At 41.1% G+C, this 24,178-nt stretch overlaps 1 protein-coding gene across 1 annotated transcript in view; it reads left to right on the top strand.

Moving 5' to 3' along the window:
* LOC111150692 (family with sequence similarity 129 member A) overlaps nt 1-24,178 on the top strand; it is a 164,775-nt gene that overhangs the window by 5,737 nt on the left and 134,860 nt on the right. Inside the window, exons 2-3 of the mRNA XM_022508239.1 lie at nt 4,906-5,026; nt 5,231-5,944. Coding sequence (XP_022363947.1) covers nt 4,906-5,026; nt 5,231-5,944 — 835 coding nt within the window. The remainder of the gene's footprint in view (nt 1-4,905; nt 5,027-5,230; nt 5,945-24,178) is intronic.

Below are 24,178 nucleotides of genomic sequence, written 5' to 3'. Positions count from 1 at the left end.
GTAATGAATAGAATTGTCAAATCAATATGTTATACACCTGAAGTTAATATAACATTGTATGCTAATTGTATTTCAATTTAAAAAAAGAAAGAGCATGTTGAAGAAAAGCAATGTTTCTCAATTAAAAAAACCTGGGGGCGCCTGGGTGGCTCAGTCATTAAGTGTCTGTCTTTGCCTCAGGTCGTGATCCTAGGGTCCTGGGTTAGAGCCCCGCACCAGGCTTCCTGCTTGGCGGGAAGCCTGCTTCTCCCTCTCCCACTCCCTCTGCCTATATTCCCTCTCTTGCTGTCTCTCTCTTTTTTTTAAATAAATAAATAAATAAAATCTTTAAAAATAAATATCTGTCTTTTTTTAAAAAAAAGATTTTATTTATTTATTTGACAGAGAAAGCAAGAGAGCACAAGCAGGCAGAGCAGCAGAGGGAGAGGGAGAAGCAGGCTCCCCACTGAGCAGGGAGCCTGACGCGGGGCTCGATCCCAGGACCCTGGGATCATGACCTGAGCCAAAGGCAGATGCTTAACAACTGAGCCACCCAGGTGCCCCATATCTGTCTTTTCTAATAAGAATTTCACACAGAAGCTCCTGAAACTTCCCCTCAAGAATCATTGACAAGCAGAAGTTGAATTTCATTTTGTATATATTCTCTCTAGAAAATATTTTATCCAGCTGAGTTTTCTGTAGTTTGTACTATGAAGCAGCTTTTTATGTCTTTCAAAAATACAGTCAAAATGTAATAGATACACTTCTTCCTTTTTCAAAATTGGTCTTGGTACCCTGCCTCTTGGAAGGTGATTCCCCGATCATGTAATAAAGGTACTATAATAAGAAGAAAAATAAAATGAACTAATGTTGATAAGTTAAAAAAAGTTAATAAAACATCTTTTTATTTATTACTTCTTGTCATGCTAGCTTCATTTAGAGAATGCTAAATATGTGTTATGCATATTAATATGTATTAAGTGCATTGCATATACGATCACATTAAATTTTCACAGACACTCATTTTAAAGATAAGGAATATCAAGTAGAAAATTTAAGTTGTTTTTCAAAATCATGAAACAAGTTAATAATCGGAATGACAACTGGAGCTTCTAAAACTTATACTCCCGAGGAAAATAGGACCTATCAGATTCTTGTAACAATCTTGCTAGTTAAGTGAAGGAGCTTATTAAAAATAATTCATAAAAATGACTTTCAATAGTTAAGCTACAACAGTCTATAAGAGATATTGTTGATAAGATTAGGCATTCATCAGAAACTATACAAAGAGAAAAGAGAAGGGAGTGTTAAGGGAGGATTGGAGGATGCCAGAGAAAAATGTAGTTGATTTTACAATTTGTATATGGTTAGCAAATATTCAAAGAAAATTACTGAATAAAGAACACAAGGAAATACATTTTAATAAGCAAAATGTGTTTAATTTGCAATGTGAGTTAGAGTAAATGGGTCAATTTCTTTAAAATATATAAAACTCTTCCAAATCACTACGAATAAGAAATTGATAGAAAACCAGAAAAATATAAGAACAACTTATTCACAAGGGAACATGTATAGCCAAAAAGCCCATGGAAAAATAATGAATCTTTCTCTTTAAGGATTTCAAAAGTAAACCACAGAATGTGATATTTATTTTGACTTTTAAATTGCCAAATATTAAAATGAATAATGAAATTAATGATGATAATTTTAAAAAAGATATGAAAATGTCCAATGTGACTGAGAAGGAGGAAAACAGGCAGGCATACATTGCTGGTAGATAGGTGATTTAGGTTACATTTATATAATGAACTACCATTGACCTAGATCTAGATATTTATTTAAATGGAAATATTCCAAATGAAAAATTACAATAAGTGTTACAGAATATATAAAGAGCATCACCTCATTTCAGTAACTAAGTAACAATAAGTAAGTTTTTATATAATTATAAATTATAATTACACATATATTTATATGTAAATTTATAGGAATCTATATCAAACTGGTGATTGGGGTTATCGAAAAGATATTGACATTGGGGCATCTGGATACCCCAGTTGGTTAAGTGTTGGACTCTTGATTTCAGCTCAGGTCGAGATTTCAGAGTTGGAAGATTAACCCCCATGTGGGGCTTGGCAATGAGCATGCAGCCTGTTAAGGATTTTCTCTCCCTCTGCCCCATCTCTTCCCCTTGCTCACATGCACTCTCTCCTTTTCTCTAACTCTAAATAAATAAATAAATAAGAATACAGATATTAACATTGGGATCTGGATGATCCCCCCCTTTTTTTTCCTTTTTGTTTGTTCATGATTTCTAATTTTTTTATAGTAAAACCTGGATTATTTATGTAAATAAACAAAAGCAAGATTTAACATAAAAGTAGTAGCATCTGTGGTTAAGAGGATGAACTCTGGAGTTAGATAAACCCAGGTGACGGGTGACCTTAGTTAAATTGCTTAAACTTTTTCACCTTGAATTTTCTCTTCTTTAAAATGGTGATAAGAACAGTGCCTACTTCAGTCAGTTTTTTGTGAAGATTTCATTGGATAACTGGTAACCTATCATGTGTACTTATCACACAAGAAAGTAATTACAAGAGCTCCCAATCCTGTATTACACAGCAGTACAAGGTACTGGGGGGAGTGCAAAGAAGTTTGAAACTGTCCCTACTCTGCAGGCAGTTAAATGCCCAAATGATGTCACTCACTCAAATGAGAACATGCCCAAAAAGGGGTTCATAGTTCAATGACAGGTAAGAGAATCCCCAAACACATGCACAGTTTATAGGTACTGGTACTAAATATCTATTAATCTAATTTGCTCCTTCAAAAAAAGTAATCTAAATGGGTGAATTTATGTAAGTGAATTATATCTCAATAAAGATATTTAATAAGATAATCATTTTAGTATGTGCTATTTACCTAAAAGAAGTTTTTTTTTTTTTTTTAAGATTTTATTTATTTATTCACGAGACAGAGAGAGAGGGGGATGCAGAGGGAGTGGGAGAAGCAGGCTCCCCGAAGAGCAGGGAGCCCTCTGCAGGACTTGATCCCTCCTGGGATCAGGACCTGAGCCAAAGGCAGACACTCAATAGACTGAGCCACCCAGGTGCCCCCTGCCTTTTTTTTTTTTTTTTTTTTAAGAGATAGAGTGTGAAAGGACACTGGGGGTGAGGGAGCAGAGGGAAAAGGCAAGGGACAGAGAGAATCTTAAGCAGGCTCCACGCTCAGCACTGAGCACCACGCTAGGCTAGATCTCACAACCCTGAGATCACGACCTGAACCGAAATCACGAGCTGGACACTTAACTTACTGAGCTACCCAAGTGCCCCAAGATACACTTAATTCTAAGAGCTAATTAGAATATTGAGAAAAGAGTTGAACATGGAAGACTTTAAATCATGGAGTCATTACCTGGAAATGCTCTTTATTCATTGAGATCCACCGCTTCCATTAAGTCCAGACCCGATAGTTCATCTTTCATCCGTTCACTTATTCAGTGGTTGTTTATTGAGCACCCCTCTGCCAGATGCTGTACTAGGCATCTGAGATATGTCAGAGAATAGAGTGAACAAAAATCCCTGCCCTTAAAGGAAAAAAAAGAAAGAAAGAAAGAAAGAAAATGAATAACTAAAAAAAAAACCAACCAAACAAGAAACAACATCAAAAAGGAAATCCCCAACCTTATGGAGTTTCCATTTTAGTGGGGACAGAAAAGAAACACACCAGATAACCCTAAGTGATATGAATAGAAATAACGAAGGGTAAGGGGTAGGACAGAGATGAGGGCTGGTGTATAAACAGAAGGAAAAAAAAAAAAAAAAAAAAAGCCTCTTTTGAGGTATTAGCATTTAAGAAGAGTTTGGAATGAAATGAAAGACTTAGAGAGCACACCATGTGAGTAAGTGAGGGAAGAGCATCCTAGGGGAAGCAAGGCACATGCAAAGATGTGTCCTAGAGGAGCAAAAAGGCCAGTGGGGAGTGGGGGTCGATGGGGACAGAGAGGAAGTAGGGCCTAGTGTCCATGACAGACCAGGGCTTTTTCTCTGAAGGAGGAGGACCCGTTAGGAGGCTATCGCAATTACGCAGGTGAGACACGATGAGGGTAGCAGAAGAAGGGGTGAGAGATGGGTGGATACTGGATATATTTTGAAAGCAGAATGGAGAGGATTCATGATGGATTAGAACACAGGGTGAGCGAGACTGGGTGTGAGGTGGGAGAAATCTTGGCGTTAAAAATGCTAGTCAATGAACTTTTGAGGACAACACCTTCCAAGTGTTCTCCGGGCCTGGTTTTGGTGTGAACAGGCCATCTGACCTTGGAGGTTAAATCAATAGGACTCGCTAAAATTCTGATTGCTAAGAATAGGAAGAAATGCATGGTGACCCTTCTGCCCCAGTAGAGTGTTATTCGGGAAAGGCGGCCAAGTTAAATACTGGTTGTGGGAAAAAGAATCGATAGGCTTTCTAATGAATTATTTCCAGTTTGCCAAGGGGAAGAAATGGTCCTAAAGGTCTAAGAACAGGTTTTAATGGGGCAGGGGGGAGGGGGTTCTGAAGTTTCAGGACTGGGAACGTATTGCCCGACCCAGCTTAGGTTTTCCCTGTTTTTCTATTTCTCTCTTTTTTTCCCCCCTTCATTTCCCACCCCCCTTCTTGACTCTGCTTCGCGGCTGCGTGAAGAAACAGTTCCCTGTTGGATCTCAAACTTCAGCAGGCACCCGAATTACGCTGCCACGCCTGCGGGAACGCAGTTTGCCGGGCCCCAGTCCTGGAGTTTCTAACTGGGGTGCCCTGTGCGCGCGCGCGCCTGTGCACACGTGCATGTGTGTAGAGGGGCGTGGACGGGTGGGGGAGTCGCAATTTTGTATTTCTAACAAAATACAAAGTTCTTCGGTGATGCTTGGGAACTGCTGTTTCTTAAAGCAACGGGGTCTTGAATTCCACCCCGTGGCTCGTCCGTGGAGTAGGTTCCAGCCCGCAGAGGTTTACAGTCACTAGGGAAATTGCCCGCTTCCTCGAAGGGGTTTCTCGGCGGCCCATAACGGTGAGAAGCAGCAGCAAAAGCCGGCAAGGACAAGGAAAGAGCGGGAAGTCTTCCCGGACTGGACGTCCCCTCGGAGCTGCCCAGCGACGCGAGGGCGGGAGAACAGCCCCCGGGGCCAACCCACAGACGCTCAGAGGGCGCGGACCTGGAGGAGGCGCCCCAGAAGGCGGCGCCTGTCGGAGGAAGTTTGCCCTTTAATTGCAGAGCCGGGTTCGCCGTCGCAGGCACCTCCAGGAGCGAGCGGCGGGCGCCGACGGGAGCTGTCAGCGCGGCCCGGCGTGCACCGCCTGCACCGCGGCCATGGGCGGCTCGGCCTCCAGCCTGCTGGACGAGGGCAAGTGCAGCTACATCCGAGGTACGCGCGCGGGGGGCTTTCCGGGAGCGCCGCGCCCGCCGGGGGCCTGCACAGCTGCACGGATCTGGCCCCAGAGGGCACGTGGAGAGCGGGTGCCCGCCGCGCCCCCCGCCTTCCACCTGCGGCGAGCTACCTGCGGGCGCCGGGACCTCGGGGGCCGGGACGCGTCGCGCGGCTGGCTGTCTCCCTGCGCCGCTGGGACCGCACGCCCAGGCTCGGGCGAGGCCGCTCTTGGGACCCGGACGGGGACGGGGGCGGAGGTGCGTGGTCAGCCCGCCCGCCCGCTATGCTCTGGGAAGTGCTGCGGCGCGGATGCGGGAGGCAGGTGCACGCCGCGGGGTGGGGGGCGCGACCTCGTTTCCCCCGCTCAGCCCGCCTTGGGGTCTGTTCAGGCCCGGATCCAGAAAACACCTCGCTCTCCCTTAAGTTCTGAGCTCTTCCTGAGCTTGCCTCAAAAGACGGGCGCGGGGATATCCCTTGTTTGTGGAGACTTCCCGGGGGATTCCCGGCCTATAAAACAGAATTTCCCTCCTGGTAACGTTGGCCTGGTTTTGCAAAAGGAGGTATCGGCCACAGCTTCACTTGAACTTTCAGATCACTTGTGGGAGGATTTCATCAGAAGCAGAAAGGACCGTGTCATCCCGCTCCCAGGATGTAGGGTTCCTTTCCCTCTCCGGGGGGGGGGGGGGGGGGGGGAAGGGAAAGAGGAACACTGGCGGGTTTTGTAACAGTTGCTAAAGTTACCGATGGAGGGAAACTCATTTGGGGAGATCTCCAGAGATACAGGGACTCACTACAGAGTGTGAGGCAGAAACAAACAAACAAAAAACCCCAAACTGAATTGAAACTGCAGAAAATCATGACGCTGTCTCTTGGGTGTCTTCCTTCCAGGCAACCTTGCCCACAACCACTGCCTAACATTTGGTTATCTTGTCAATTTAGTCATTTTCTGGCTTTAGAAAATACCTTCTAAACCAGGTATCGAACTCTTAAGTTTTACCCTAATCCTGTAAAGAAATGGTTAAGTTCTTCCTGATTTGGTTCTTTTCTTTCTGGGCCCTGAACCTTTCCCAAAAGGAAAGCATTTCCTTAGTGTCCTTATTCCATATTTGTTTTCAGTCACCACAGCATTCACAACCATATTAAAAGGATATGAAATCAGGGCACTTGAGAGCAACGTAATTGACTTTCCAGATTCTTCCTCCTGCTCTGGTACTTCTGGAGGTAGAGGATCATCAACAACTCATTCTGTCAGGGGATACAACTTGGTCAAGTATTCCTTTGCTGTCTTTATTTAAACTGGGAGGAAGATGGATGACTTATTTATATTAGTGAAACAGCTAAACGAAGTCTGTCTCCAGTCTTACAAATTTGGCTATGGGCTTGTTTTCACCAGTATGTAAGAGCCTGAACTGTAGGGGAACCCAGTGAGAAAGAGTTTGCATTTAGTTATTTGCAAAATATGTTTATGCCATTTCCTTTTTAGGACTTTATTTCACTGCAAAGCTTAAAAACACCTAAAGTTGAATCATGGCCCTCTTTAGTAATCAGTGCAAATCCAGCAATGTAAGGGATTAACGTTCTTGAAGACTTCATGGTCATGACAGTTGTTGTTGCTGATACAAGCACTGCCTTCATGTGAAAAGAAAATGTGTTACCTTTTATTTTACTGTGAACTTAAATTATTGCACATCCAAAAGTATGAGATGGCTTGTGCACAGGAAGGACCTGGAATGAATATGTTCTGAATGAATAAAACTATAGCAGATTGGGGCGCCTGGGTGGCTCAGTGGGTTAAAGCCTCTGCCTTCGGCTCGGGTCATGATCCCAGGGTCCTGGGATCGAGCCCCGCATCAGGCTCTTTGCTCGGCAGGGAGCCTGCTTCCTCCTCTCTCTCTCTGCCTGTCTCTCTGCCTTCTTATGATCTTTGCCTGTCAAATAAAATCTAAACAAACAAACAAACAAACAACAACAACAAAAAAACTATAGCAGATTGTGTAACAGTCATTACATCCACAAGTCCTGCTCAATTTTATCTCATAATTCATTGGGACGACACTTTCAAGGCATGTCCAGGCAGAGGGAAGAGAAGAGTTAAAGTTAGAATACCTCCAGAGAAAATGAGACGTTGCCTCATTTGAGAATACTCGTCTTGCCAAAAGAGAAAAGAGCATTGGAAAAATGCATGGCGTTGTGAATTGTTAGTGCATGAGCACATGAAGGTCATGGGGCTGTGATTTCCTGATGGTTTTGAAGCCCCAGATCCCTGAAAACACACACACACACACACACACACACACACATACACACACACTAAAAAAACCCACATAACCCTATCTTTTCCACTTTGCCCATCATTTAGCCCATGCATATTCTCAAGTTTTGATCTAATTGTATGCAGAGCAGTAGAAAATATGACATTAAAGTTTAAATACAATTTTATGACCTGTTTCTCATAAAACAGCTGCCAGTGAAATATAGAGTTGAAAGTTCCTTGAGCTGATTCAATAACTCTCCTTCAGGCTTGGTAAAGTTTACTAACTTATGGAGGATGACTAGTCAGTATATTTGGAGTGAGTTTTGTTAACTTAATCTTGTATGTGTTATAAGCACCTGTACTTCTGATATGCTAATGAGTCTGAATCAGCATTTACTTTTAGACAAATCATTTAATAGCCACCGTTCAGTTTGTGTGCATTGAAACGTTGTGTTGATAGTGATGTTTATCACATGGATGTTTCGAAAATACATTATTTCTTAGGATTTAGTAAATTTCTAGTTAAAGGGATTTCAGAAGTATTAAGGTGTTACTTCATTTCTAAAGATATTTTGAAAATTACTACCAAAGTATTTTTTAAAAAAGATTTAATTTTTTATTTGACAGACAGAGATCACAAGTAGGCAGAGAGGCAGGCAGAGAGAGAGGAGGAAGGCTCCCAACTGAGCAGAGACCCTGAGGCGGGGCTCGATCCCAGGACCCTGAGACCATGACCCAAGCTGAAGGCAGAGGCTTTAACCCACTGAGCCACCCAGGCGCCCCTACTACCACACATTTCTTACCACAGAACAAATTTTTAGTATTGCTTCTAGAAACTTTCAGTAACGTCATTTGATAAAGATGTTTCAATTAAGAAATAATACTAAGACCTCCTTGTAATCCTATGGACAGTGTCATCTGTTCTAGCCTTCAGTGATTCTTTTAGCACTGTGTAGAAGAGGGTCTTCTTTTAATGAGAAGGAAAGCTCACATAATCCAAGCATTGGTGACCAGTTTGGGGCCCTTTTCTCTCTTATTTCTGAGTTTTCTTTTACTTTTTGAACTTTGATATGCAAAAAAGTGAACTGTAGCTTCAGAGCACCCAGTGCCTTCTTGTTTGAGCAAGAACTGTCTTTCCTTTTTAGACTTGCCATTGGATTGATCGTGAATCAAAAGAAAAATGAACCTGAAAACTGCCCCCACGTAGGTGTGCAGATGGTCGGAAGAGTACAGGGAAATCAGTGCTGTCACTGAGAACTGTGGCCCACACAGGTCTGGGTGGGGGCTGGTGCACTGTTCTTTTCCTAGACTTGCTAAGTGCGGTGACTTCCAGTGAAATGCTCCTCAGAGATCTGTTGCTTATCAAGTAGGAAATGAGTAACAGCTTAGAAACAACATGTATTTCTCTTAGGGAGATTTTCTCATATTTATACTGAAAGGGTTAACTTAGGTGGCTGTATATGAGATTTCTGCTGATAGCAGTATCTGGAGTGACGTCTCCACAGGCAAGGTGAACAGAAGACAGGGAGAACTGGACATGTTTGCCATCTACTTAACCTCAGTGTGTGCTATTCCACACATTTGTTTATCCTTAAGTCACAATTTGTTGATAGGAGTTGGGGATAAGAACTGTGCTGATTTGTAAGGATAATTACAACAATTTAATCTGAGAATCCAATTTACCTGGCTAGAAATGGCAGTATATCATAATGGGAAATTAGGATATGGAGTGCGGTAGACACAGTTGGATGTCAATGCAACATATTTTCCCCTTTCCTCTTTCCAACAGAACCCCAATTTTGTTGGGGTATTGAACTTCCTCTATGTAAAGCCTTGTGTTTCAGGGAAGCTCACCCCACTTAGGGCTTTTGTGGGGTGGGTGTTGACTGGTCCATGCCTACCGTGGTGGTATGTTCTCCTTGCCAGTGACTATACAAGCAATGAGGTTGGGACGCAGTCTGGCCAGTGAGGCTTGAAGCAAAGTGTGCTAGCTGCTTCTAAGAAAGTTCTTTTCCCTTTTAAAAAGGAGACAAAGGGTAGAGATATATTCTTCTTCCCTTTCTTCTCTTGGACTTTGTCACATCTGAATGTGATGCCTGGAACTGAATAGGAAGGGAGCTAGCTCAAAGACATGGGCCACATGGGAGCACAGCCAGGCCAACATAGTCTCAGAGAAGAGAAGCAGGAGCCCAAGCACATCTTGCTGACCACCTGCTTGTCCTGAGTATTTCTTTTCTTTTTTTTTTTTTTTTAAAGATTTTATTTATTTATATGACACAGAGAGAGAGAGGTCACAAGTAGGCAGAGAGGCAGGCAGAGAGAGAGAGGGAAGCAGGCTCCCCGCTGAGCAGAGAGCCCGATGCGGGGCTCGATCCCAGGACCCTGAGATCATAACCTGAGCCAAAGGCAGAGGATTAACCCACTGAGCCACCCAGTACCCCTGTCCTGAGTATTTCTCATGTAGTATGCTAACCCCTCTTTGCATTGGGGCGGTAGAGAGCACAGGTTACCCCCCGATGTCATTTTTCCCTGATTTTTTTGAAAAAAAAATTTTTTTTTTCTTCAGAGAGAAAGTGCACACAAGTGGGCGGGGTTTGGGGCAGAACAGAGAGGGGAGGGACAGAGAGAGAATCTTAAACGCTGGGCTCAATCTCATGACCTTGAGATCAAGATCTGAGCTAAATTAAGAGTTGGATGCTTCACCTATTGAGCCACTCTGGCGTCCCAGAGGTATCCTTTTAAGAAGGAGCTCGTGCAGAGTGAAGTAAGTGCACAGAAGGAGCCTCAGTTCCTGAAGACTTCATGTAGTAGATCCTCTGTTTCATGTCTGAGCTACTTCCTCCTGGGCCTCAATAAGAGAGGAATAAAGTTCTGTCTTATTTAAGCCAGCATTATCTGTGCTATTATTATCCACAGACAAATCTTATTCCAATACAGTTGTCTTTTTTTTTTTTAAAGATTTTATTTATTTATTTGACAGACAGAGATCACAAGTAGGCAGAGAGGCAGGCAGAGAGAGAGGAAGGGAAGCAGGGTCCCTGCTGAGCAGAGAGCCCGATGCGAAACTCGATCCCAGGACTCTGGGATCATGACCTGAGCCAAAGTCAGAGGCTTTAACCCACTGAGCCACCCAGGCGCCCCCTCAATACAGTTGTCTTCTGTTCTTGGGCCCCAAAGTGTCGTAAGCAGCATACTAAGAGTTGCTTTATTGAGTCCCCTTTAAGAAAAATAAACCAAAAGAAAGTAGGAGGTGGGTAAAGATCATACTATTAGTATCTGTCTTATTAGTATCCATCTTAGTTTTTAATTTGTAGTAATGAGTGGATTCTCCTGGGAAGTGAGGAATTGCTGCTCCCCAGGAGGGAATAGCAGGGATGGGAGAAAGAGGGAGAGGACCCAGAGTAAATGACACACAATTGTATATTGAGCCCCTATTCTTTTTTTTAAAAGACATTATTCATTTGGGAGGCAGAGACCCAGAGAGAGAAAGAGCAAGTGAGCAAGTGAGAGGACACAAACAGTAGAGAGAGAGGGAGAAGCAGACTCCCCGCTGAGCAGAGAGCCAGACACAGGGCTCCATCCCAGGGCCCCGGGATCATGACCTGAGCCGAAGGCAGATGCCTAACCAACTGAGCCACCCAGGCGCCCCTACTGATCACATTATATTTTGACTAAAAATAATGCCATTAAGCATGCCAAGTCACTGATGAAGCTAGCAGGAGTTTCTGATTAGGAAAACTATTGCAGATTGGTAATTTCTAGTGGCAACAAGAACTTTGTAGTACCTTCAGTCTTTGCGAATGGAAGCCAAGACTTTGGGAATTCAGTGTGAATTGAGAGTTTCTTAGAATCCTCAAAAATAAACACACATAGACCGAGACAAATTAACATTTTCCCCTATGCTTGTGGAAGAAACAGTGACCTTCCTTCCCGGGTCCCAGTTCATGCCTTGATGAACCTCATAAAGTCAGACACTGAATCGAGATCTGGTCTCGACGAAACACTTCTTTTTTCAAAGGACGTTGGCCGTGAGAGGACCATATCATCAGTGCTGCTTTAGTCATAGTAATTACTAAAATGACAAATAGTGATTCTTTTTATTGTTTTGTTTTTGCTGGACTACTGAACAGATTGTAGTTTTATCCTATTGTCATCTTTGGGAAGGTCTGAACTGGGTTCCCAGGTAGAAAGTGTAACAGCAGGAACTCCATTTGTCATAGTTTCTAATCCAATTAAAATAAATGTACTGTGAACATCTTACAAAATATTCAGTGTGAATTTTGGCAGTGAATTTTAATCTCCTAATCAGAAATTTTAATTTATTTGGTCAGTAAAGCTAGGTAACATTGTTCTAAGAGAAAAGATACATACAGCAATTTGCACTGGGAAATGGGAAATCAAGTCAGAAGGAAAGACAAAAGAATAAAAAATGCAATTCAGATGCTACAGTCTGTTTGAAACACTTGAGGAAAAACACAGGACATGAGGGCTAAAATTCAATGGATCCAAACTAAAACACACACACACACACACACACACACACACACACACACACACACGAAACCCCAAATGCAATACAGATTTTCTCCTTTGAAACTGGAAAATTCATTTAAAAAAGAGACTAGTAAGTTGCTGCCAGTAAGAAAATGCAAGCCAGCTTATAAAAGTGCTGCTGCTTCTCTTCTTATTTTTTTGTTTGGTGTACATGTTTTTTCTCACTTCAAGGAGAAAAGATTTAGAGATATGAGAACAATTAATTCAGTTTTGCAAATTGCAGGCTCTGGGACCCAAAGAAATTATATATTTCCATGCTTGATGTTGTTTGCATATTGATACCTATAGGATTAGAATATATTTGTAGTTTTAACTAGGAGCTCCTAAGTGATGTGTGTGTGTGTGTGTGTGCGCACGCAAAATGGTGGTATTATTAAAGCTCAGGGATAGAACCCAGGGGCAGAAAGAGCTGCTGCCCCTAAGTGATTTTTTTAAAAAAGCCTGTAGTCTGAAGGAATTTTGGAGGAAGAGTAAATGTCTCTATGCAAAACCATGTGGATTTTCTTTCTTCTTTTAAAACTATTTTTATTTTAACATATAACATGGGTTCAGAAAACCACAAAAAACAAATGGATAGCTGAGTGAATCACTGTAAGGCAAATATCCTATGGCCATCACCCAGGTCAAGAAATGGAAAGTACTTCACTAGCCGTTCCAGAAACCTCCATCTACTCCATCCCAATCCTAAACCGCTTTGTTTCTCCCACAATTACCACTATTTTCAGTTCTCTATCCTGCCTTGAAAATTACCACCAAAAGATACTGACTCTGAAAACAATGGTGTTTGCTCACAGTTTTACAATGTGCCCTGGGGTCAGCTGGGTGGTTCTACATCTTTTATTTCACAGGTGGTCATTCCTGTGGCTACATTCTGCTGGTGGATTGGCTGGTGGCCAGACTGAAGTGGGAAGGCTTTCTGTCTCTCCACATGGCCTTTCTACATGGTCTCTCCTATAAAATACTGGGCTTTTTAAACAAGAGTGCCACAGCTTCTAGAAGACTCTTAAGGCTTAGGCCTGGAAGGCCATGGGATTGCTGTGCTACATTTTATTGGTTAAAGCAAGTCTTGAGCCCAGCCCAGATTCAAGAGGAGGGGTCAGCAGAAAGTCATGAATACCATGAGTTGTGCTTCGTTTGGAAAGAGATACCACCATAACAGACTATACCACCACTAATCTAGATTCTAGAGTAATGACTCCTTATATCTCCTTATGGTTTATCACCCATAAAACATTCTTAAACACTATAGTCCCGGCCACTTAAAAAATATCTCTTTTAAGTACACCTGGGTGGCTAGTTGGTTGAGCGACTGCCTTTGGCTTAGATCATGATCCTGGGGTCCTGGGATTGAGTCCCACATCAGGTTCCCTGCTCTGTGGGGAGCCTGCTTCTCCCTCCCCCTCTGTGTGCCGCTCCCCTGGCTTGTGTGCTCTCTCGCTCTCTCTCTCAAATAAGTAAGTTAAATTTTTTAAAAATCTCTCTTTTAAGTTTCTTTTAATCTACAGGTTTCCCTCATATCTCTTATTTCCAAATTATCTGTTGAAGAATCTGGGCTATTTGAATTTGTTCATGGTGCAGTTCGACACATTTCTTCTATATTTTGTACACATTGACAGGGTGATTGTGAAACTTGATCAGACTCGGGATTAATACTTCTGTCAAGACTATAGGCTGTGGGGGCGCCTGGGTGGCTCAGTGGATTAAGCCACTGCCTTCGGCTCAGGTCATGATCCCAGGTCCTGGGTTCAAGCCCCATATCGGGCTTTCTGCTCAGCAGGGAGACTGCTTCCTCCTCTCTCTCTGCCTGCCTCTCTGCCTACTTGTGATTTCTCTCTGTCAAATAAAAAAAAAAAAAAAAAAAAAAGACTATAGGCTGTGATCTCATTTGGAGGCACATAACTTCTGATTGTCTCTTTTTATGATGTTAGCAGCCGTTGATGCTCATTGCCGGGAGCCATGAATTCACCGGGGGTTGAAAAAGTGGTGATATCTTAATTATGTCATTTTGTTTTCATCTATTAGCTGGAATAATAGATTTTATATATATATATGTAATGTCATATATATGTATATATATAAAATCATATATGTATACATATAAATTTATATAATTTTAAAACATATACATATACATGACATTATATATATATATCCTTTTCTTGGTTCTCAAAGCACAAGATGATAGAATTAAATATCCCCAAATTCTTTTTTTTTTTTCTTAAAGATTTTTTATTTATTTGACAGATGGAAATCACAAGTAGGCAGAGAGAGAGAAGGAAGCAGGCTCCCCGCTGAGCAGAGAACCCAATGCGGGGCTCAATCCCAGGACCCTGGGATCATGACCTGAGCCGAAGGCAGAGGCTTTAACCCACTGAGCCACCCATGCGCCTATCCCCAAATTCTTATTTGCTGTATTCCCCCAATACATACAATAGCCTTAGACAACAACACAAATACTACCGCCATCGATTATGATTGTAGAACACTATTGAACAAGGTGTTTTAAAAATCAGTAACAAATTTTGTATATGCTATCCAAATTCTCCAATTTTATTTTATGATTTTACAATGTTAGAGTATACAACTATTATATTATATTCTTTTCTCACTCTTGTTTTACAAGTAAGTATTATTTATTTATTTATTTTTAAATAAATAAGTATTATTTAATATATCTGTCCTTATTTATATTGATATCTCTCTGGTCCTTGAGGCTCATTATCTAGTAGATGCCTTAAGAACAGCTCATGGGAACATAAAGAAGTATGAAGATAGACTGATTTAGTGGGTCAGTGGTATCACCAAAGGTCAGCTTATTTTTATCTGTGGTCCATGCATTAGCTCTTCTTATAGTTAAAAGCAGCAAAAAGTATCACATTCCTAGGTAAATCAATGTCCCAGAGGCTAGAAAGAGGACTATCTATTTTTTGAAACTCTTTATAAGAAAAATCCTTTCCGGGGAACCCTCCTACACTGTTGGTGGGAATGCAAGCTGGTGCAACCACTCTGGAAGACAACATGGATGTTCCTCAAAATGTTGAAAATAGAGCTACCCTATGACCCAGCAATTGCACTACTGGGTATTTACCCTAAAGATACAAACATAGTGATCTGAAGGGGCACATGCACCCGAATGCTTATAGCAGCAATGTCTACAATAGCCAAACTATGGAAAGAACCTAGATGTCCATCAACAGGTGAATGGATAAAGAAGATGTGGTATATATACACAATGGAATACTATGCAGCCATCAAAAGAAATGAAATCTTGCCATTTGCGACGACATGGATGGAACTAGAGGGTATCATGTTTAGCGAAATAAATCAATTGGAGAAAGACAACTATCATATGATCTCCCTGATATGAGGAGGTGGAGATGCAACATGGGGGTTAAGGGGGTAGGAGAAGAATAAATGAAACAAGTTGGGATTGGGAGGGAGACAAACCATAAGTGACTCGTAATCTCACAAAACAAACTGAGGGTTGGGGTTATGGACATTGGGGAGGGTATGTGCTAAGGTGAGTGCTGTGAAGTGTGTAAACCTGGCGATTCACAGATCTGTACCCCTGGGGATAAAAATATATTATATGTTTATAAAAAATAAAAATTAAAAAAAAAAAAAAAGAACAATCCTTTCCCAAATCCTTTCTAGGAGTCTTTCCTCATATTCCACTGATCGGAAATTGGGTGACACATTCCTTCCTAAGCAATTACTGGCAAGTATATGGAATTACCATGATTTGGTTAGATTAATCCAGACTCATCCCTGGACTGGGGCTAGGACCAAATTTCCCTGAAGCACATAGCTTTTGGGAGATATTGGATACCTGAATAAAATCAGGTTCAGTTATCAAGGAAGAAGCCTGAATGGCTATTAGATAAATAACCAATATTACAAGTTTTGATAAATATCATGAAAGGAATTAAAATGGTACTTAGAAAACTGATGGCAGTGATAGGGCAAGGAGATGAGATATACTTAAGGTGTGGTGCTCAGAAGGATAATAAGTTGCTGTCCATATGAAGAACCAGGGGAAGGATATTTGAATACAGAGTTCAGCATATAGAAGGGGAAGCAGGAAAAGGAAATAATGAATGTACTGAAGAACAGGTAGTATAGCTAGAGAGTAATGAGCAAGAGGGAGAAGAGTTTGACAGAAGGGATGTCTTTGTAGTACTTATCACTAACAGACATACGATGTGTTTATTCATTAATTTTGTATTGCTTGCCTGCCATCCCCACAATGTAGGCTCCATGAAAGCAGAGTCTTTGTTTTGATTCACTGCTATTCTCAGCAAACAGATTGGCATCTAGCATGTGGTTTATTATCAATAAGTATTTGATTAGCAAATGAATGAAAGGAGGAAAAAATTAAAAACTGCAATGAATATCCTTAAAACTAAAAATTGAGTTTGTAAAATAAGTTTAGGAGGCGATGAAGAAATGATGCTAGTAGATAAGAAATCGCTCTGGGAAATTAAAAGTCCGATAATCAATATTTTAAAAAATCCAATTGTTGCTTTGGAAAATAAAGTTGAGGAAATCTTGCAGAAAATACAACAAAAAGATCAAATGATGGAAGATAGAAAAGACAATATTAAAAACGATTAAAGGGCCAATCCAAAAACTTTAATGTGTGACTCACAGAAGTCTCACAAAATAGAGAACAAAGAAAATGAAGAAAATTACCCAGGCAATAATACATGACCATATTCTAGAAGAGAAGATCATGTTTCTCTGGATTTATAGAGCCAAATGATTCCTGGACCTCATCCAGAGCTGGGAAGAGTTCATGTTTCCATCACTCAAAATAAGAAGACCTTATAATACGTAGGACATTGTATTGAGTCTTCAGTACTAGTGAGCAGAAATTAGCCCTGCAAGATGGCTTTGGACTTACTCTAATAATAATTATAAAAACAAACCTTAGAAGAATTTAAAAAACAAAACAAGGTAAAATAAAATAAAAACTTAAAAAAAAAAAACAAAAACAGAGGTCGATGTTTTTTCCAGTTGGAGTTTTTTTGATGAGAACTCCAAATGAAGTCTTCTTCTATGTTGACCTCTGGATTGGTATCATCTCAGTGTGGGAACTTTTAAGTCAACTAAGGAATGGATGGATCACTAAGGAGTGCTTTATTCATCTCAGTGACTCTGTTTTTTGTCTTTTTAAAAAATACTTTATTTATTTGAGAGAGAGCACGAGTACAGTGAGGGAAGGAGGGAGAGGGAGAAGCAGACTCCCCACTGAGCAGGGAGCCCACACAGGGCTCTATCCCAGGACCTCAGGATCATGACCTGGGCCCAAGGCAGTCACTTAACTTACTAATCCACCCAGACATCCCTCAGTGACTGTTTAATGCAGTGTGAGTTCTCATGTTTTCTATAAGTGTTGGTCTATATTTCTAATAAAGAATTTAGCATAGTTGTTTTATTGGGGAAAAAAACCCCACATTCAACAATGTAAAGTGCACGATACCCAATATCCAATCAAAAATTACTAGGCGTGGGGCGGCTGGGTGGCTCAGTCACTTGGGCATCTGTCTTCAGCTCAGGTTGTGATCCCAGGATCCTGGGATTGGTACTTCGTTGGGCTGTCTGCTCTGCAGGGAGCCGGCTTCTCCCTCTCCCTCTGCCTGCTGCTCCCCTTGCTTGTGCTCTCTCTGTCAAATAAATAAATGAAATCTTAAAAAAAAAAAAAAAAAATTACCAGGTAAATGAAAGCAGGAAAATATCCATAACTCTAAGGAAAAATAATTTTCAATAGAAACAGACAGGAATTTCAGACATGATGAAATTAGCAGATAAGGATGTTAAGACGATTTTTATAAATATGTTCCATATGCTGAAGTAGAAGAAAACATGAACATGATGAGAAAGGAAATAGAAGATATGAAAAATGATACTCATCTCCAGTCTTTAGGAAGGAGCAATAGGACTACTGTGTTTTAGGAGTCTGTTGGAGCATCTGTTGGAAAATGTATCTGTAATATCTGCTACCAACAATCCCTGTCGACCTGGGAAAGGAGAGAGCAGATCTGTACGAGGAGTTGCTACTGTGGGGTTGGGCTGGGCTGGGTCCAGGACAGAGGAGCAGGGTCAACTCAGAAAGGAAGGGAAATTGTGGATGTTCTTTCAAAAATGACACTGTTAGTAGTGGGCATGTGCCATTATTTCTGGGACTCACACAGGGCAAGTGACAATTCTTATAATTAGTTTAGAAGAATTCAGAATGGCTTTTTCCCCAGTCTGGATTAATAGTGTTTGTTTAAAAAATTATCTCCTAGGTACATCATGCTTGATTGAGTTAGGTAGATATTCCCGAAGAATTGCCTGCGCAAAACAGACACAGGCGTGGAGTTGGAATAGAGATAAATTTTATTAGCAATAATAGCAAATGTGTAATATCTGGAGTATAAATATTTAAAATGGTTTCACTGGAAAGGATTTAATCAGTAACATTAATTGAAATGTACTGTTTAAACTTAAAGTAAATAAGAATTTTAAAGCACGACTAAGACCTGTGCCTTTCAACTGGGATATCAGTTCTTAGCTAAAAATGAAAACTCCTGCTTGATAATAGTAAAAATAACAGTAAATACTAACTTTTCTTAAGTGTCTACTAAGTGCCAGGCAAGTGAATGTCTCAGAAAAAAAGGTAATGGGATGTCAAATGTTCTTCCAGAAATTCCAGGTCTTGTCCACGAAGCTTTTTCTTTAATGGAAAGAAATACCAACTCGATAGGCTTAACAGTGGCCTGTCAACTTTAAATGGGGTAAACCAGTAGTTTACTTCTTGGTAGAAACTGAAACATTTACTAAACCCTTAATTCCATACATCAAGTCTAAATGATTTGACTGTTTTTCAAAGTGAATATTTCCAGTGAATAAGATTATAAATAGCATAGTCCAGAAATTAAAATTCATTTAAATGTTAGCAAAACAGGGACGCCTGAGTGGCTCAGTTGGTTAAGCATCTGCCTTCGGCTCAGGTCATGGTCTCCAGGTCCTGGGATGGGCTGGGTTGTGGAGGTGGGGTGTGTGTGTGTGTGGGGGGGGGGTCCCTGCTCAGCGGGGAGTCTGCTTCTCCCTCTGCATCCCCTCTCTTAAATAAATAAAATGTAAAAAAAAAAGTTAGCAAAACATAATATGGAATTACAAATAGGTTGAAGTGGGAATAATAGGTCACTTATAATTAACTTTATTATTTTTTAAAAAGATTTTATTTATTTATTTGACAGAGAGAGAGGGATCACAAATAGGCAGAGAGGCAGGCGGGGAGAGAGAGGGGGAAGCAGGCTCCCCGCTGAGCAGAGAGCCCGATTCGGGGCTCGATCCCAGGACCCTGAGATCATGACCTGAGCCAAAGGCAGAGGCTTTAACCCTCTGAGCCACCCAGGCGCCCCATAATTAACTTTAAATAAATGGTACCATAGGCAACTTCTTCATTATAAAAGAGAATATTAATATTTGGGAAACAAGGCTCAAAAGACTCATAAATGGAGCTTTCACATTTAAAAAACAGACACGAGACCCTCCTGAGGCCTCGCGGAATGGGAAGCTGGATTCTCTGTCAATTGTCTACCTGTCAGCCAGGTGCCTTCAGTTTCTCGTGTGTAAAATGGGGACAGCGGTAACTCCCAGTGAGATGAAAGGAGGTCGGCAATGAAGGCGAGGGAATTCTTGGATTTCCCAATCCTACTATTATGCTACTCAGTTTGCCTGTACCGTCAGTTAGGGTCCCGGGCCTTCCCAGGGTAAATAATTGGCCTTCAGACGCTGCCCAATAATACCTACCTCACACGTTTGTTCTGAGGACTAATTAATGTGTAAAGTGTTTAAACACAAAATGCCTCTACAGAAGCAATGGCATTATAATTTGTTGGGACACTCTAGTATTGTAATTAGTACTAATTAGATTCTTTTCAACAGCTTGTTCAATTTACAAATTACTGCATCTAAGGTATTCTGTATTCATTATGGAAGAGTCAGACATAATGGTTTCAATAGGAGCCTTTGAACCACTGCTCTCAAAAGTTCCACACATAGCCCTCCCCGTAAAGCAGGCGAGGACAAGAACAAGACACCTTTCTAGGAACCGTGACCGGGGAGCAGTCCCCGTGGTGTTTGGGAGCCAGCAGACATCACTGGCAAGAACTGAATCTGGGCCACCCTTCCTTAGAGTTCAGCGACACCATATTGGTAGCTTGAAATTAGCCCTGCTAGGTGGGTCTTTTTTTTTTCTTCTTTTATTAAGATTTTATTTATTTGACAGAGAGAGGCAGCAAGAGAGGGAACCCAAGCAGGGAGGAGCTAGAGAGGGAGACACAGGCTTCCCCAAGAGTAGGGACCCCTGACGCAGGACTCGATTCCAAGATACTGGGATCATGATCTGAGCCAAAGGCAGATGCTTAATGACTGAGCCACCCAGGGACCCCCCCCCTTTTTTTTAAGACTCATTTTATCAGCGTGTCACTGCCAGTGTCCTCTCCTCAGTATTTGGAGTCTGGCCGGAGTCTTATGCAATTGTCAGGGCCTGAAGCCAGATTTCAGTTATACATTAGTCAGAAGGGGCTTCACTGCCGAAACCAATACTCCCCGAATCTCAGTGGCCTGATGTGATAACGATTTATATTTCAGTCATTACACAATCCAGTGTGATTTCGTGTGGGATAGAGAAGGGGCGGGTGGGTCGTTCAGGGAGCCATACTTTTTCCGTGTAGTGCTTTGTGCCACAGACCCCTTTAGCAGTCTGGTGAAATCTATGGCTCCCATCTCAGAATAACATTTTTTAAGTGAAAAAAAAAAAAAAAAAAGCAACCAAACAGGATTATAAAAGAAACTGATTTTATTAAAATGCAGATATCAAAATATATTAAAAACCTGTAATATAATAACATGAGTCTCTTTATTAATGCATTCAATGACAAGGTGTCATGGTGGGTCTAATAAAACTGCTGTCACTCTGAGGAACTGCTGTCCTAACATGTGCAGCCAATGCAATGTGCTGTGAGAACACCCGTGATCTCTAGTGATGATGAAGTCACAAGCTACCAGAGGGACGAGGGGTGGGGGATGGGTTAAATAGGCCATGGGGACTGAGGAGGGAACTTGTGATGAGCACGGCGTGATGTATGGTGTGTTGAATTATTATATCGTACACCTGAAACTAATATCACACTGTACGTTAGCTCACTGGAATTGAAGATTTTTTAAGAAAGAAAAAATAGCAGAAGTAAAGCAGAAAAAGAAGGTCATCAGTGTTGGTAAATTCTAATGGTCTATGCCTCCATTCATAATTGAAGGAAATGCTGAATTTGACTTGGAAGTTAATAAAAATAAAGATGTTATTTTCCCCCATTCAACTTTTAGACCCCCTTGAATTCCATCTGCAGATCCCATAAGGGTCCATAGACCTCAGATTAGAAACCCCTGATCTAGTGGTTCCGTTTTTCCTGGGGCTACAAAGACCTTACTTAACTGGACACCCTGCTTATGTCTGCAGATAAGAGAAGAGTGACAGTGGGGAATTAGGTGTAAACATTTTAACAACCACTCGAGATGGCGTACATCCTCTCTGTCCAACTTTCCAACTTCCACATGACACGGCTTCTGTCTGTAATCTCTCCATTTGGTGATTTCTATCAGAAATCATATCCCTTTTTTGATCACCTCTCCCCCGATATCAACTCGGTGTGTTGACCCTTCTAATGTAATGCATAGTTTTTGTAACTTTAAATCTGTTTTCTCTTCAAAGGTAACCTGTATCTTTATTTTTAGGTGAGAAAAGTGCAAACCCTCTAAACTTGATTGTTGAGCACTTGAAATGTGGCTAGTCCAACGAAGGTATGATGCAAGCGTAGAACACACATTGGCTTTTGAAGACTTAATACAAAGAAAAGAATGTAAAGTATCTCTTTAATATCGTTTAATAGCAATTACATAGCGAAGTGGTAATATTGAAGTCTTACTGGGTTAATAAAATGTGTCAAATACACATAAAATAAATTAAAATAAACTTAATCTGTTTTGAAAATCTTAATGTGCTACTAGATAAGTTGAAATTACATTAGGCTCATGTGTGTGGCTCACATGATGTTTCTTTTAGACTCTTGCTCTTGAATAAAAGTTCATAAAGATTCACAGAACTGCAAGGGACCTTTGGATGGTTCTCTAATAAAACTCCTTTGTGGTAATCTGAGAAACTGAGTGAGTTGCTTCTATCCGCAACAGCCAGAAATAGGACGGGAACTCAGATCTCCGTATTCCTGGTACAGAGCCCTCTTCATAATCTATGGTGTTTCAAGCAAATCAAACCAAACCAAACATCTCTAAGTTTTAAGTTTTCAGTCTAAACGAGAATATACTTTAATTCGTAAAAATCCTAAAAATGACAAGTCTTTTTCAATCAGATATATTATTCAGCCTTAGCTTTAACACTTAAAACTTCCCCTTGCCACTGAAGAATTGCAGATTCAGGTGGACAGGGAGACTGGCCAGTCCTTGACCCCCTCAAGATCCTAGGAAAAAGAAGCTCCGTGGTCATTCTTGTCCCTGGTCTCCGCATTTCTCTCTGTTGAATGTTTAAGCTCATAAAGAAATTCTTATCGCCTCTGTATTTTTGTCTTAAAAGGACAAAATACACTTAACATGACCACCCCTTTCTTCCAGCCAGGAGACGGCTTAATGGATAGCAATTAAAAGAAATAAACAACGGGGCTCACCTTTTCTTCCATTTTTTTCTTCTTGGCTGCTACTGTGGGCTCTATAGCCAACTTTAAGAAGATATCTGGAATACTTACTGAACTTTTTGTTCCAGAATATTCCTTTCCACAGGCTTTTCTCTCTCCCATTCAGTCTCCATCTGTAATGCACCAATTTTCATAGGATCGCATTTGAGCCATTGTGTATTTAAATAATATTTAAGGGAGCACTTGGGTGGCTCAGTCGGTTAAGTGCCTGCCTTCAGCTCAGGTCATGATCCTAGGGTCCTGGGATCAAGTCCCGTGTTGGGCTGCCTGCTCAGTGGGGAGTCTGTTTCTCTCTCTGCCTGCTGTGGCCCCTGCTTGTGCTCGTGCACAATCTCTGCCAAATGAATAAATAAAATCTTTTAAAAATAGTAATATTTAAGGTAAGAGTTTAGATTTTTTATTTTTAATTTATTTATTTTTATTAACATATAATGTATTACTTGTTTCAGGGGTACAGGTGGTTCATCAGTCTTACACAATTGAGTTTAGATTTTTAAAAAATAACTCTTGCCTTAAATGATGTATTACCAATACATCAATTTTTCCTTTAGGAATTTTAAATAATACAAGTGCTTTTTGGTTCATATAATGTGCTGAAAATGAAATAATACATTACTTTACTCAGTACTCTGTGAAAAAGATGATATGTTACCTCTGCTCTGGGATGTCCCATTGTTCTCTGAACTTGCACTTCCCTACATTTTCTATGGTCTTTAGAATTCTAAGTTCCAAGAAGGGCAATAAGGACTGCATCCTGACCCATGGTAACTTTAGTGACCCTCTTACCTACAGGTGTCATATTTTGACATTTCTTCTCAATATTGTTATTAGCACTTTCATGAGAAACTCTCAAGGTAATACCGTAACTAACTGCTTTGCTTGTTTTGGATCATAACAGCTGTTGACATCAGTGGTCATCAGAGAGGGAGCGCAAACCCTCACTTTTCTCCATATGGTTTTTATGAAACCATATGATGATGTCTTGAGATGAGTTGATAACCTAACTCAGCAGTTCTCCAGAGATTTATTTTATTTTACTTTTTAAAGATTTTATCTATTTATTTGACAGACAGAGCTCACAAGTAGGCAGAGAGGCAGGCAGAGAGAGGAGGAAGGGAAGCAGGCTCCCCGCGGAGCAGACAGCCCATGTGGGGCTCCATCCCAAGACCCTGGGATCATGATCTGAGCTGACGGCAGAGGCTTTAACCCACTTAGCCACCCAGGTGCCCCCA

This window comes from Enhydra lutris, unplaced genomic scaffold, assembly GCF_002288905.1.
Source record: "Enhydra lutris kenyoni isolate GAN:26980312 unplaced genomic scaffold, ASM228890v2 scaffoldscaffold24, whole genome shotgun sequence".
NCBI classification, from domain to species: Eukaryota; Metazoa; Chordata; class Mammalia; order Carnivora; family Mustelidae; genus Enhydra; species Enhydra lutris.
This window is presented reverse-complemented; position numbering and strand designations above follow the sequence as displayed.